Genomic DNA, 17,232 nt, shown 5'->3' on the forward strand with positions numbered 1-17,232 from the left:
TTTCGTACACAAATTTTCGTGTAACATATATTGTTTGTGTATATCAAATATGAAAAAATAACTTTTTTTTTTGTTTTCCTCTTATTTTTTATACAAAACACAAATAATATTTTTATATACACAAATAATATTTATTACTCACAAACTTGTCTAAGATACTGTAAGAAATTTATCAAACCATTTATTCCTATCAATTTCTTATGAGTTACTATGAATAAGACTAGTTATGAGTTACTATGAATAAGGCTATGTTCAGTTCACCTTATTTTTACTTATTTCAGATCTAATCAGATCAGATCAAATCAGAAAAAATAAGTTCAGATCAGATCAGATCAGATCAGATCATGCTTATATTTAAAAATCACTATATCTTTCATTACATATTAGCAAAAATTATAATAATTGAATATTAATAAAGTACTCATTGAGACGAATCAAACAAGACCCCACATGACTATATTTTTTCTTATATATTGAGAAAAATCTAAAAGATAAGATCTTGTTATCAGATCAGTTCAGATCAGATCAGATCAGATCAGATCAAATCAGAAAAAATAAGTTCAGATCAGAAAATTTTAGGTGAACTAAACATAGCCTAAGACTAGTCGAGATTCCACGAGCATAAGTGCATGACTCATTAGTCATCAGTCATTTCTAAGTAGCAACTGCCCCGGCCCCATATCTTACCCAAAAGTTGACCATCTCTAACTCCATTAGTGACAATGTGACATCAGTCCATTACCGGTTGGTAACCCTTTCTTTGTTGGTCCCAACTCCCACCTTACTAAAATTAACGATTGCAAATTTGCATTCTACTTCTTTTCGTTTTACTTGTACCTCTACTGCTAATTAGTTAATTACTATGAAGGAAAGTGCCCCAGATTCTTCTATCTTCATTCTTAAAGCTTAAAAGGATTTCCTCCAAAAATGGCGGATCTGAAATCTGTTCTCCCCTTTTTCACAGTAACAGTACTACTCATCTTCTGCTACGCAGTCACATCAATATCAGCCACCTTCACGTCTGACGGTCTACACAACTTCCAGTCCTCTCATTTTTCTATCATAGATGAGATTCATGATGATGCCGATCTCTCCATTTCCACAAGGTACTTTCTCTCTCTCTACTAGTCTACTTTCAAAGTACTACCTTTTTTTTCTCTCTTGTAATGTTCATATTGATGATATTATATATATGTATTCCATCCAAAGTTCCACTATCGAAACCATCTATCAATTTGGAGATTCTATATCTGATACGGGCAATTTTATCCGAGAACATCCAAACTCCAACTTTGCAAATTTACCGTATGGGGAATCTTTCTTTCACCAACCAACTGGTCGTTGTTCTAATGGACTTCTCATCATTGATTATATCAGTAAGTTTGCCTTTTAATCAACTTGTTTTTTCATATTTCTTTCAAATTACATGAGAATTCTATTCAGAGTCCTTTATATTATTTATATATCATACCAGATAGAATATAATCTCCATTATTTTGTTTGACCATATCTTTTGTAATCATATGTATGGACAAAGCTGTCTTATAACGTTTCATAGTATGAAGCATTGAGACGTGCAAAAGAATATTTTCTTTTTTTTTTTAGTTCTCACTATTCACATAACTTAATTTAATCATTTGTCTTATTTATATGTTGAAAAATATAAAGTCAGGCGAAATTTTGTTAATTTATTTCAATGTATATTTTCAAAATATAATTTTTTATCGGGAGCGATTCTTGGCGCATGTAATTAGAATGATAATAGGGCCACCAAATTATAGGGTCCCACAAATTTATTATTGTTTTACTCCCTCCGTTTCCTAAAGATCTTCCCTCTTTCCGTTTAAGGGTGTTTCCACAATATCTTCTCTCTTTTGCTTTATTCCTTATTTGGCAAAACAAATTTCCCTATTTACCCTCTCATGTCACTATCATATGGTCCACCATTACATTATTAATTCAATTTTACTCCATTTCTCTCTCCTACTTTAACCCCTTTTTATTTATTTATCTTAATCCCTTTCTCTCTCCTACTTTACCCACACCATGCCCCACACAACTTGATTTTCCTTGGTATCTGTAGGAACAGTAAGTGGGAAGATCTTTAGGAAACGGAGGGAGTACTTATTAAAAAAAAAGTAAAAAGAAAAATATTTGGATCAATGGTTAAACTGTATGGGAAACGAGGAAAACATGGGTCAACTTTTAGTGTCAACAAAATTCGGGATATTACATTTGGTACCATTGTACTTTTGGCTTTTTCATTTGGTACCACTATTTTTCAGATATTCTACATGGTACCACTATAATTTGAATTTATTCTCTACTGTAGCATTCAACTAAGTAAAGTGTTAATTTAAGTTAGAATAGGCTAGAGTTTTACTTCGATTTACATGTTTTAATTTGCGTTAAGGTTTTAGTAATTGTTTTAGTCGTTAAGGTCAAAGTTGAGGTCATATTTGACAATAAAAAGACATAGAATATTATGATCGTTTTTATGAAAATTTTGACTGAAAAATAGAGCTTTAAGGGTTAAAACGACACCTTAAAATCTTAATTTATTAAATTTTTGCAACTGCAAATAGAAACATGCAAACTCAAACAAAATCGTATTCTTATTCAACCATTAACTAACAATTTACTTAAAAAAATGGTATGATAAAGATTAATATTAAATTAGAGTGGTATCATATGGAAGTTTAAAATAACAGTGGTACCAAATGGAAAAGCCAAAAATTCAATGGTACCAAATGGAATATCCCACAAAATTCATTAAAGTTATGCTGTTTGAAGTTTTGAAAAGTAGTCCATATATAACACAAGTTTTCGTTTAACAAATATTATTTGTTTATATAACAAATATTGTTTGTGTATGTTAAAATATTATTTGTGTCATGTTTCCTCCGTTTCTAAATAAGTGCAACACTTCTTGTTTTCACGTAAAAAATATGGACTACTTTTCAAAAGTTCAAACAGCATAACTTTAGATATTAAAAAAATAAAAATTATAAAAAGTTGATATTAAAAAAATTATTTTTTTCTATAACAAAACTACTTTTTTAATATCCCTTATTCCATGAAATTAAATATCATACCGTTAGTAATTAATCCAGAGATATCATTCACCTCCCTAATTTTCCTATATAAGCAAAACTCAGGATTTGCAATATGTACCAAGCAAACTTCAAGTTATCAAAATACGATGATTTACTACTGTCTTTGGGTTAAAAACTTCCAATTCTAAGCTAATCTCTCTAGTATGATGTAAGTCATTGAAGCAAAGCAACTCCTACATATAGCTTATGGATAATTTTTTCCATTTGTTCAACATTTGTTTTTTTTTTTTTAATTCAATGAATAATATTTTTTCAAATTGAATGTTTGTTTGATTGATATGAGAAAACATGGGAAACATAAATTTTTGGGAATTAAAAATTTGATGAGTTGTTTGGTTGATGACAAAATAGCAAAAATGAAGGAATTAGAAATTCCTAGGTATTTTGAGTTCCCACAAATGAAGGAAAGTTACTTACCTAGGTCCACCTAGGCAAGTAGAAATTTCCATGAGAATTTAATTCTCCCATTCATCCATTGTAAACCAAATAATTTAATCGATTTCTCATAAATTTGATTAAGTAATTTATTTCCTATAAATTGCTTTTTACGGGAATGTGAATTGCTATTTTATGGGAATTTTGAATTCCTATGTAAACCAAACGACCATTGAAAATATAATGTTATATCGTTTTCAAATTATAAATGAACGATCCAAATTTAAGAAAGTGTACAAGGACCCTTACATTTGCACTTGCTAGTGCTTTTGGCAATTTATACTTATACAAAATTATAAAGACTACGGCGTAAAGTTGTACGCTAGTAGATGTGCAAAGAGGACGGATCGAAGAAGTATTCATCTGTTAGGATATACTAGTATTACTTTTAGTCTTAATCTTAGCTGTGCAAAATAATGATATGAAGAAATGAAGATCATCACTAAAAGAGTATATTGATATTTGATAAATGGCTTTTTTATTGGCTTTTGATTTTTCAATTTGGTCAAACAGTCAAAAAAAGTGTCTGGTTATTAACTTTTTGGTTGGATGAAAAGCTGGCTGTTAAGCCAAGATGAAAAAGCTGCATGGAGCAGCTTTTTGTTAGACGTGATCAATGAGAGAACCGGATATCTCACTCCAAGACACGGAAACTACGCTTTCCTATTAATTTAATTTCACCCCTCTAGTATCACCGGATTAACACGAAATAACTAATCAGATACAATGGAGAGAACAATCCACTTAGATGATCTTCTAAGTGAATCAAACAAGAACTTGTGTTTTGTGTTTGTGAAGAACACTCAAGAGAAGTTTGCAAGGTTTCTCTTAAGCAAAGCAAGAAGAGTTTTAGAGTATAAAAAATTCTGATTTTCTTCTAACCCTTTACTCATAGGAATCCCAAGGTTTATATAGGAAGAATAAACCTTTCATTGACTAGAGTGGTTAATCACATAACCCCCATTCTTAATCACCCATCAAAGGCCTTTAATCCACTGATTTAAAGGACCTTAAAAGTCATTAAAATCAAACCATAACATCACAACGACGGACAAAAACCGTCAAGGCATCTTTTCGCGTTCCAAGGCAGAAGGCAGGTTGCGACTCGCGAAGGAGCTCGCGAGTCGCGAGGCGTTGGTCGCGACTCGCGACGGTTCTTCTGTCTCCCTTGGTTACTTCGCAAAATTTGCCACTTGATGCACTCTAATCTTTTGCATACTAGACCTCCTCCTCTTCTAGTATATATTCATTGAGTTCAAACCCATTACCCTATAAATGTTCCAACAATCCTCCTCCCATTTATAGGGTAATGTTGAAAAGTTTTTCAACTTGCTATAAATCGCAAACACCATGTTCATGCATCATGGAAATATCTAACGATTGAATTTCCATTTAGTAAAAGTAATCTTTACAATAATTTAGATCATAATGATAGACAAAGCTTTGAATCATATAACCATTACAAATTATTGAAGTTACTAATACACACAAACATAAACTAGGTTCTTAAAACCTCCGACACCTATGAAGCCTTGGTGTCCATATCCATTCATAAGATTCCAAGTCAAGCCTTAGACTTGATGAAGCGGCCAAACTTCTAGCTTACATAGGTAAATCTTTCCGACATGCTCCTACAATTGAGCACCTTATCAAAGATTTATTAAGAATAAAATTCAACCTCTTTATCATTGTAGCAACAAGCACTAACCTCGGGATGTATTAAACAAGTGCTCCCAACCTCTTAGAGAAGTACTATCCTCCTTGAATTTGAGATCTAACGTTGTATTAGACATCAAATAGAGTTTTCCTTCACCATAGGTTGATCAATAGGCTTAAGACCCATCCCTTTGTTCATTTTGTTCACTAGTTCCCTTGACAACGGTTTTGTAAACGTATCCGCCAAGTTCAAACTAGACCGAACAAAATTAATAGTTATACAACTATTCCTTATCATTTCCCGCACATAGCTATGTCTAACTCCAATGTGCCTTGACTTGCCATTGTAGACTTCACTATATGCTTTAGCTATGGTTGATGCACTATCACAATGGATAGCAAGAGGTGACATTGGTTTCACCCATAAGTCCACCTCACTCAACACATTCCTTAGCCATTCCGCTTCTTGGCAACAAGAAGCCAAAGCAATGAATTCCGATGCCATAGTGGAATCCGTTATACATGTTTGCTTCTTGGATGCCCATGAAATGGCACCTCCTCCAAGAAGAAACACCCAACCACTAGTGGATGAATAATCTTCCTTATTCGAAATCCAACTAGCATCCGAGTAACCTTCTAAGATAGAAGGTTCTCTTTGTATGTTATGACATAATCCAAGGTCTTATTCAAGTACCTTAACACTCTTCTCAATGCTTGCCAATGCAACATACTAGGATTACTAGTATACCTACTGAGCTTGCCAATAGCAAAGGCTATATCCGGCCGAGTGCTAGTCATAGCATACATCAAGCTTCCAATTAAGCTTGCATACTCCAATTGTGAAATTGGAGTACCACTACTCGGAACCAAGTGAATACTAGGATCCATAGGAGTAGCAAAATGAGTCGAATTTGACTCATTATACCTCTTGACCACTTTCTCAATATAATGAGATTGTGATAAAGAAAACGACCCTTTCCCTCTTATTATTCTAATACCTAGAATAACATCCGCTTCACCCAAATCTTTCATGGAGAAGCTAGAGAGAAAGAAGACTTTGGTTTTTCCACTTGTTCCAAATCAGTCCCAAAAATAAGCATATCATCAACATATAAGCAAATTATAACTCCTTTACCGTTATTATCAAATTTGCTATATACACACTTATCGGACTGATTTATTTTGAACCCACTAGACAACACAACTTCATCAAATTTTTGATGCCATTGCTTAGGTGCTTGTTTAAGACCATACAAAGATCTAACTAATTTGCAAACTTTAGTTTCTTGACCTTTAACCACAAACCCTTCAGGTTGATTCATGTACACTTCCTCCTCCAATTCACCATTAAGAAAAGCAGTTTTTACATCCATTTGGTGAATTACTAGACCATGAATCGCAGCTAATGCTATCAATAGTCTAATAGTAGCTATTCTAGCTACTGGAGCATAAGTATCAAAGTAATCGATACCATATCTTTGCCTAAAACCTTGGACCACTAACCGGGCCTTATGTTTTAGTATGGTTCCATCGATTTTCTTTTTCCTTACAAAAATCCATTTACAACCTAGGGGTTTGCAACCGGGAGGTAAATTAGCTAAAATCCAAGTGTGATTACCCATTATAGAATCCATTTCATCATTCACTGCCTCTTTCCAGAAAGCAGAATCATGAGACTTCATAGCCTCATCAAAGGCCTAGGATCCTCCTCCATATTGTAACAATATGAAATTTGAGTCGAAATTGACTCCCTTGACCCTTCAACTAAATATAGTTGAAAATCCGGTCCAAAAGATTTCTCTTTTCTAATTCTTTACTTTTCCTAATTTCGGTTGTGTAGTATCATGATCATTGAAATGTCATCTACAACATTGGAACTAGTACTAGGTATCATGTCCTTTGGTCTTGGAATCGATGAGAATCTAGTCTCATCAAATATTGCATCCCTTGACTCTATCACGGAGTGAATAGAGACAAAGTCATTGGGCTCAATGACATAAAACCTATAGGCTTTGCTATGTACCGCATAGCCTATAAAAATGCAATCAATTCCTTTTTCACCTAAAGTTTTCCTTTTAGGTTCCGTCAATTTGACAATTGCCCTACAACCCCATACCTTAAGGTAATTGAGATTAGGCTTTTTATTACACCAAAGTTCATAAGGGGTAGTCTTATTCCTTTTATTAGGAACTCGATTTAAAATAACATGCAGTTAAAATTGCATCACCCCAAAAACCGTCATTAAGACCCGAATTAGAAAGCATGGTATTAACCATTTCTTTTAGGACCCTATTTTTCCTTTCCGCTATACCATTACTTTGAGGTGAGTATGGGGCGGTTGTTTCATGAATTACACCAATGGAACTAAAATAACTTGGATTATAATATTCACCACCCCTATCCGTTCGAAGTCTTTTAATTTTTTGATTAAGTTGGAGTTCCACTTCGGTTTTAAAAATCTTAAACTTTTCTAGTGCTTCATCTTTAGTAAATAATAAATATATGTAACAAAACCTTGAAAAATCATCAATAAAAGTTACAATATATTATTTATAAAGAAGGTAAACTATGAAAGTCACACAAGTCACTATGCACCAATTCAAGCAATACCGATTGTCTAGCCACACTAGGATAAGGATTTTTTGTAATTTTATTTAGCACGCAAGTGTGACACTTCTCTAACTTTAAATCGAAAGGAGGTATCAACCCCATTTTAGACATGTCATATAATCTACGATAATTCACATGACATAAACGATTGTGCCATAGAGAAGAAACATCAAGCATGTAAATAGAACTAGTACCAATTTTATTATCAATACTAAATTTAAACATTCCATTAAAAAGAAACCTTGTCCAACAAAAATACCACCCTTGGAAATACAATATTATCCGACTCAAAAACAACTTTAAAACCATACTTATTCAAAGACCTCCGACACAAGATTCTTCCTAACTTCCGGTACATAACAACATCCCGGAGAGTTAAAGTCTTTCCCGAGGTTAACAACAATTCTACTTGGCCTATTCCTCTAGCCTTTACCGTAGAATCATTCCCCATATACAAGATTGGACCATCATCCAAATCTTTCAAAGACTTGAAGAAATCCTTGTTATTGCACACATGTCTAGAGGCTCCCGAATCTATCCACCAAGAATCATCAACCTGCACACACATAATTTCAGAAATCATAGCAACAAAATGCATTTCTTCAATTACATTAACATGTGCATTTTACCTTGGTTTTGAACAACACTAGGTTGTGTTCTTTGTCTTCTTCTTGTTGTTAGAAGGACAATCCCTCTTAAGATGAGGACCATTGCATATCCAACAAGAGAGGGTCTTCCTCTTCTTGTTTGCAACATTGGTTTTGTTATGTTGTTGTTGTTGTTGTTGGATTTCTTGGTCTTACTAGACCCACCAACCTCTACCAATTAACGGTAGATTTAGGAATACTAGGAGTAGTATCCTTAACCCCATCTTGAGCCCGGATCCCCTCTTCAATACGAAGATGAGTTCCTAATTGCTCCATGGACATGTCTTCCTTTTTATGTTTTAAAAGATGTTTTGTATCTTTCCAAGAATTTGGTAATTTGTCAATGATTGAGGCAACCGCAATTGCCTCATCCATCACCATACCATGTGATTTATTTGGTTCAAAATATGATGAACCTCATGGAATTGCTCCATAATAGGCCGATCATTAGTCATTTTAAAGAATTAAAATTACTAACAAGGAATTTCTTACTTGAAGCATCTTCCGAAATGTACTTGGCCTCAAGAGCGTCCCAAAGTTCCTTTGCACTCTCCACATTTTGGTAGAGATCAAAAAGGGTCGGTAGAGAGTTGAGAATATGACCCGACAAATGTAGTCATCATTCTCCCACTTTGATCCTCTTCCTAGTAGTCTCAGGACTCTTCCTCTCCATCTTCGGGATGGTGGCATGGGTTGAAACACATACACCACATTCAAGGCGGTCAACAAGAAGTGCATCTTCTTTTGCCACCTCGATAACCCACTCCCTCAAACTTGTCCAACTTTTGGAAGTTCATAGTCATGTCCTTGAGTGATTGAGCCATATCCGAAAAAAAAGAATATTAAACTAATAGATTGTTAGAAGTGATCAATGAGAGAACCGGATATCCACTCCAAGGCACGGAAACTACGCTTTCCTATTAGTTTAATTTCGCCCCTCTAGGATCACCGGGTTAACACGAAATAACTAATGAGATACAATGGAGAGAACAATCCACTTAGATGATCTTCTAAGTGAATCAACAAGAACTTGTGTTTTGTGTTTGTGAAGAACACTCAAGAGAAGTTGCAAGTTTCTCTTAAGCAAAGCAAGAAGTTTTGAGAGTATAGAAAATTCTGATTTTCTTCTAACCCTTCACTCATAGGAATCCCAAGGTTTATATAGGAAGAATAAACCTTTCATTGACTAGAGTGTTAATCACATAACCCCCATTTAATCACCCATCAAAGGCCTTTAATCACTGATTTAAGGACCTTAAAAGTCATTAAAATGAAACCATAACATCACAATGGACATAAACCGTCAAGGCATCTTTTCGCGTTCCAAGGCAGAAGGCAGGTCGCGACTCGCGACGGCCCTTCTGTCTCCCTTGGTTACTTCGCGAAATTTGCCACTTGATGTACTCTAATCTATTGCATACTAGACCTCCTCCTCTTCTAGTATATATCCATATGAGTATCAAACCCATTACCCTATAAATGTTCCAACACTTTTTGTATTGGTTTTTGGCTTATTCACGCACAAACTCTCTAATAAACAACCAACAACTGTAATTAATTTTGTCAAACGCTTTTGCAAATAGCTGGCTTAAACAACCAACTTAAAAAGCCAATACATACATCCAATGCTTCCACCCAGTCAGACAAGCCAACTAAACAGCCAAAAGCCAACAACCAACCGCAGATTGCCAAACAACCCCAATATGCTAATAAAATGTAATTGTTCATTATTTTCTCGGTTCTCACAGTTCGTTGTTCTTCTCAACGCAGGCAAGTTTTATAATCTGCCATTCCTGGATCCATATCTTAATAAACACGGTAACTTTAGTCATGGGGTAAATTTTGCTGTCGCTGGAGCTACTGCACTCAACGCTTCCACTTTAGCCATGAAACACAGTTTATCTTGCACTACCAATAGTTCCTTACTTGTGCAGCTTGATTGGTTCAAAACTCATCTTAATTCCATTTGCTCCGATGCATCAGGTAGGTAAATACTGATCTACTTACATTAGTACTTCTTAATATGGAGAAAGTTAAATAATTGATTTTTATCTTTCAGAGTGCAAGAAAAAACTAGGAAAGGCACTTATTATGATGGGTGAAATTGGAGGAAATGATTATAATTGGGCATTTTTCCAAGGAAAACCAATAAAAGAGATCTATAAATTGGTGCCTGAAGTTATTCATGTTGTAAAATATGTCATCAAGGTAATAATTCTCTCAACCTTTTAGAAATATCTATACTAATATATTAAAAAGAGTTATTAAGCAAGTCTACACGCTACATGACACTCTTCCTTTGTTGTTTAATGACTGATTAATGTCATGTCATCATTATACATGACTTTGAAAAAGATAGAAACATGTTCTATATAAGATTCGACCACGTAACCTAATGTTGATATACCAAAGTTATAACCAATAAGCTATATAATAATTCTCTCAACCTTTTAGAAATATCTATACAAATATATTAAAAAGAGTTATTAAGCAAGCCTACACGCCACATGACACTCTTCCTTTGTTGTTCAATGACAGATTAGTGTCATGTCATCATTATACACTTTGAAAAAATAGAAACATGTTCTATATAAGATTCGACCACACAACCTCATGTTAATATACTAAAGTTATAACCAATAAGCTATACAACATTATATGATATTTTTTAACTTGAAACTGTTAATAACCCGGGACATTGTCCAGACTAAAAACTAATTATTACATAATACATTATTGATATATTTGTTTAATGCTTGTATGTAATATTTCGTTATTGTTATTTATACAGGAAGTTATTAGTCTTGGTGCCACTCGAGTAATTGTCCCAGGAAATTTTCCCATTGGTTGCATGGCCGTTTATCTTGAAGCATTTAAAACAAATGACGCACGGATGTATGATGAACTCCAATGTCTGAAAAGTTTGAATAATTTTGCGGAATTTCAAAATGATAGAATACAAGAAGCTATAGGAGAAATTCAAACGGATCATCCAGATGTTTCAATTCAGTACGCAGACTACTTTTCAGCCTTGAAAGAAATTCTCCAGCATGCTACTTCCTTCGGTTAGTATATATGGTTATTCAAGAACTCAATATACCTCATCCGCTTCGAACTAAATACAACAAATATACTTTTACGCATTATTTTGACCATAAATATTTATAATTACATATAAGTAAAAGTTATAAAAATTACATTTTATAAAAATACGCTACGAGACAAATCTAACAAGATCCCACCGCACTATATTGGTCATTATGTATATATTACAAATCTTAGTCAAAAATAGTAAATAAAGTGCAGTTGTTACATTTAATTCGAAATGGACGAAGTATATTAAATAATCCATTTGTTTTATAAAATCTACAACATGAATGTTTCATATCAAGTTTAACCTAAATTTATTTGGGAAAAAACGTTCTATATGACACCAACTTTAATTTAGGTGTAGTGAGCAACAAGAACTAAGGCACAGAGCTCTTACAACATGTATTATGATAATGGGTGCACATATTAACATGAGCCTCGTCGAACAGTTCACTTACTCGAACAAGTAAGAATGAACTGGCCGGAGACGCGTGATGTGAGAAATAACTCAAATGAAGGAACTAAAAAATTAGCTAAATTCAAAAGTATAATAAAATAGAGAAGACTCTAGGTATCTTGTCCAATGTAACTTTCGACAAGCCTCGTGTTAATGTGAGCATCGGTTAACATAGTTCATGCTATGAGAGCTAGCTATGCGCTTTAGTTTGTAATACTGAGTACACTCAAGCTATAATTGGTAGTATCACATGTATCAATTTTCTATTTCAAGTTTGTTTCGCTTTCTACCTCATGATATCATGAGAAATGATAAACTTTTTTTGCTAGATGTTTACAAACATCTAATAGGGGTAAAGTTGTTAATGTATATAGAAGAAAGGTTGTCAGTCAAACAAAAAAGTGATCTCGAAAATTGGACTGTCAGTTAAACAAAAAACTGATCTCGAAAATTCCGATGCTAATATATGGTATTCATGCTACTACAACTAGTGTTCGTGTAACTATAACCAGTGTTTGTGTATAAATAGATACTGTTCGTATTTTTTTTTTTACATATCTAAATAAGAGATAGAGAAGAGTAAAATAAAAATGTGATGAAATTATATCAAGCTGGATGTCTATTTGTAGAGAATAAAAATATATGAATATTGGTATTTTTATTTTTTTAAAAATATATTTTTTGGGATATACAAGTTTAAAAATTGCAAAAAGTAATTTATTTTAAACAAACAATATCGTGATACGTGTGTTACTTATATGTTGCTACGTAAATGTTAGATGTTTGACAAATATCTAGCAAAAAGAAGTTTATCATCTCTCTTCATATGATTCATATCATATGAGTATTTTAATTGATTCTACCCGTTACATGTAGGGTTTGATAAGGATATAATGCAAACGCCATGCTGTGGTTTAAGCAACCACGAGGCTCATTTGAATTCCGGGATAGAGTGTGGAAGAAAAGGAACCATTGTTTGTAAAGATCCTTACAAACACCTGAGTTGGGATGGCATGCATTTGACTCAACATGGTTATCAGATTATGGCAGAATTGTTAATCAAACGTATTAATACTTTTGGCATCTCCAATACGGTTTGATTTATTATTATTTTCACTATATGTATCTTGTATATTTGGGACTAATAAAGTTGTTCCACCCACAATTGTTCTGTTTCAGAGTAATTGTTTTTATTTTGTATCGCATCCATATAGGTGCTTGTAAATTAATAATGTATGTATGCTATATAGTACTAGTTGATATGAAATTTAGTCATTAGTCCTTCATAAAATTTCTTTTTTTGTTTGTTTTTATTTTAGCTTTTTTTTAGGGGAAAGAAGTAGTGCATTAATTTAGGGACAACGTGTCCATAAGTATATAAGGAGAGACAACACTGGGACAATGATTCAACCAGCATTGCTCATAACTAAAAGGCACTACTCTACCAAGATGGTGGGCAACATAATTACCATCTCTTTTAACATGAGAGAAATTAACAGAAAGGAAATAAGAACAATGAAAAATAATTTCACCAAGGATAGCATCCAAATCCGAACAGTAGATAACCGCTTTAGAGAGGCGAGAGATAATAACTTGAGAATCAAATTTGATGATGACCTTCGACAAACCTTGCTTTTTGGCCCAGCACACAACCATATGGATAGCTTTTGCCTCTGTTACATCAGGTGGCCACCAAGCTCTCATGCGTCAAACAACCGAAAAAAGCACCTTACCTTCCTTGTCCCTCGCCACTGCTCTCAAATCGACCCACCCCTCCTCTTTCAATGTTGCATCCCTATTAATTTTCACCAACTCGTCAGGTGCACTACACCATTGATTTGCTCGGCAGATGTGGTCTACACAACCCAGCATAGATACGCTGAGTATATATAGGAGTTAAAATCCTCAACTTGGCGAAAGATGCGTTGGGCAAGAACTGCCAAAGGTATGCACTTATTCTCAAACACGAACTGGTTTCTCTCGAACCATATATTCCACGCAATAAACAACCCGTGAACAAGCTTCGAATCTAGCTTACTCCACTTCAATAATAGATCGAGAAACTCCATGTCTCCACCCCCATCGATCATTGCTTTGCAAATACAATCAACCCATAGGCTTCGAATTCTCTCGCATCCTATAAGATCATGAAACTCCATATCATTGTTATTTAATATCAACAAAAACCAAAGATCGACATAATTAAGAAAGCTATTTAATATATTTGTATATATGATATATCATTGTTATTTTATGAATGAAAGTGGTTGTTTTATTGTACTTTGCGAGGAGTGTCTGTGTCACTGTGTGGCTTGATAGTGGTGCCATGTTCTCAAGTTAGACATAGTAATTGTTTACAGTGGCGGATCCTGGAATTTCCTAATGGTGGTTCACCACCAATTACCATTCACTAAACCATAATATTTTTTAATAAAAAATACTCAAACTAAATTTCCTAAAGGTTTTCTCTCAATGTAAGTTCTCCTTATTAAATCTCTATCATTTTTATGGAAATCACTCATCTTTCTCCTCAGTCCCGGTCCCGGGTCTTGTGGAAGATTGCCGCAATTAATTTCACTTAGTCTTTGACCAAAGACCGAGCGCTAGGATGATTGAATTGTGAGGGAAATTATGAGGGGAATTTTGAGGAGAATTTTGAGGGGAATTTTGAGGAGTGTTTTGAATTGAATTGTGTGATGGAGAGGAATGTTGTTCGCTTGCTAGTTGAGGAGAAAAAAAATTGTGTTCAATGCAGAGGAGAATTTGGAGTTGGATTTTTCTTAGTGAAGAAACTAGCAATATTTTGCATTTTATTTTGTTTGGAGTACGTTTTCTCTTCATTATCAAATCTGAAAATCAAGTAACACTTGAACTAAATGAAGATGTATCTCACCAAATGAAACATGTGCCAATTTGCCATAGACCATAAACTATAATCAATAAAATCAACATTAACAATGATAACACCCAATTCAAATATAATGTCATTTCAATTTTCAAACACTAGCTAATAACACTCAAATTAAAATACAACAACAAAATCAACATTTATAACAATTCTAAATTATATAAACTGATATATAAACACCCATAACAAGTGAAATTGCAATTTATTTTCTTATTCTCATGAAATTCATAAACCCTAATCTATAATATAAAACAAGAAATCAAGCAAATTGAGCAGATTAAGATGTACCTAGTCCTGTCACGACTCTTGGTGGTTGTCCATCGTCCACTGTTGTCCACCAAGGCACCGATTCCGACCGATTCAAATTGCAGAAGCAACCATGATGTCGCTATCACACAACAGCCTCCGAGACTCCGAGTCAAATTGCACGATTATTCCTCTTTAGGTTCGTGCGTCGACGCCGTTGGTGAGGTCGTATGACGGGAAGGAGAAGTGAAGGAGGAAGGTCACTGCATATGAGGATTGAGATTCCATGAGAGAGAAAGGGAGAACTGAGGTTTGAGAAGAGGTGAGATGTGAGAGAAGAACCCGTGAAAAAATCGTGCGTGAAGGTTGAATTTTTTTATTGCTGGTGCACGTGCACCAGAGTGTTGGTAACTAAATCCGTCGGTTATTGCTTATGGTAGTTTGCAATGGGTGTTAGGGTGGGTCAGGTGGTGGGATTATGTATATGGATTAAGGGACATGGGTAATATATAGGGACATAGGGTGATTATTGATGGTGAAAAAAAATGGTATATGTACGTCTATTATAATAATATTGATCGAGCCAGACTCGAATTATAAAAATACACCCTCCGTCCTTATTAGTAGTTATTCTTATTGTAATTTGAACGCTTTTTATTTTTGATTGGATGGAATAGATAAAAGACGAAAATAGTGAGACAAAATATATTGAATATAATAGTCGAAGTAGTGGTCTTTATAAAGTAATCATGTTTAATAAAGGGGAAATCTTACTTTTGAAACGATATCAACAAACAAAAGAGAAAATGAAGTACATGATTTGATTTTCGATCACTAAACCTGAAAAATAATTGAACTTTAAAGAAAGTTCACTATTTAAAATTGAATTAATCTTCATAATGAACTAAATCTGTTCTAAGCTAATATTTGGGTAAGAATAAAAGTTTTAGGAGGCCCTTTGCAAGAGGGGAGCTCCTAAAACATCACGAACTAGGATAAAATTAAGAGCATAATAGAGTTGTCTTCTACTGGAAAATGATTATCCACCAGATGGCCAACATTAAGAATCCAATTTTTGCTGCTTTATTAGCTTCATGGTAGATATGCTTGATATGCCAAGTGCCAACTGCTAATGTGATTTGAGAAGAGTCTTGATGTCTTCAATAAGGTTAGCAATTTGCCATGGAGGGTTCCACAAGTCGAGAATGAACTTGATAGCTAGTAGGTTGTCACCTTCAATCAAGTAATTGGAGATGCCTTATTGGATGGATAAGAGACTCCTTATGAAGGCTAGTGGCTGCAACAACTATAACAGGAGAAGAGCCAAGATTTTAGGCACATGCTTTGATGAATTGACCTTGATGATCTCTGATGATGACCTTGGCTGCAGCTAATATGACCTAACCAAAATGGAAGGTAAAATTCTACTTATTGTCAATTATAAAAGTTGATATTACTATGTTGCATATAAATCGATATGCTTTCCTTCCCACACTAATCGATATACTTCTTAAATTTGAATGGTCCTATCAATTTCATATTATTTCTTGTTATAGGGAACCCCAACAATTGTAAATAAATGTCACCCCACATCTCTCTCTATATATATATATCTAAAACTGAAAACAAACAAATGTCATGTTGCTATATGTTTTCCATCCTTTCAAGCAATTGAGACAAATCAAATGATAAAAATGTGTGTGCTAACAAGACTCAAACGCACAACCTCTCCTTTGAGATATAGATACACAAACCAACTAATCTACAAGCTCATATTGATTTTTTTATGAAGTAATTATACTTCTTAAGTTGACACACAAATTGGACTCCTACGTTAATTGACCTATCAAGTAAATGAATAATATATTAATACATTCTCGTGTTACAAGTTATATTACCTATTGAATTTTCGTTTACCATAATAGTGATAATAAAATATCAAATCAACTTTGCTGCATTATAAAAATTTCTAATATGCCCACCAAAGCTTAATTTATGCTTAATCTTTTGATAAAATTAAAAATACGGTATTATCTATCTGAAGGAGAAATTTGAGAATAATATATT

General features: G+C 33.9%; 1 protein-coding gene across 1 annotated transcript; it reads left to right on the plus strand.

The window, feature by feature from the left end:
• Nucleotides 1-698: 698 nt before the first annotated feature.
• On the plus strand, nt 699-13,278 carry LOC104909076 (GDSL esterase/lipase At1g28610). Its single transcript, XM_010698262.4, has 6 exons — nt 699-1,106; nt 1,210-1,376; nt 10,235-10,447; nt 10,524-10,672; nt 11,256-11,529; nt 12,888-13,278. Exons 1-6 carry the CDS (start codon nt 928-930, stop codon nt 13,109-13,111), a joined length of 1,206 nt encoding a protein of 401 aa, XP_010696564.1. The 5' UTR covers nt 699-927; the 3' UTR covers nt 13,112-13,278.
• Nucleotides 13,279-17,232: the final 3,954 nt, after the last annotated feature.

Source organism: Beta vulgaris, chromosome 8 (genome assembly GCF_026745355.1).
Source record: "Beta vulgaris subsp. vulgaris cultivar EL10 chromosome 8, EL10.2, whole genome shotgun sequence".
Taxonomy (NCBI): Eukaryota; Viridiplantae; Streptophyta; class Magnoliopsida; order Caryophyllales; family Amaranthaceae; genus Beta; species Beta vulgaris.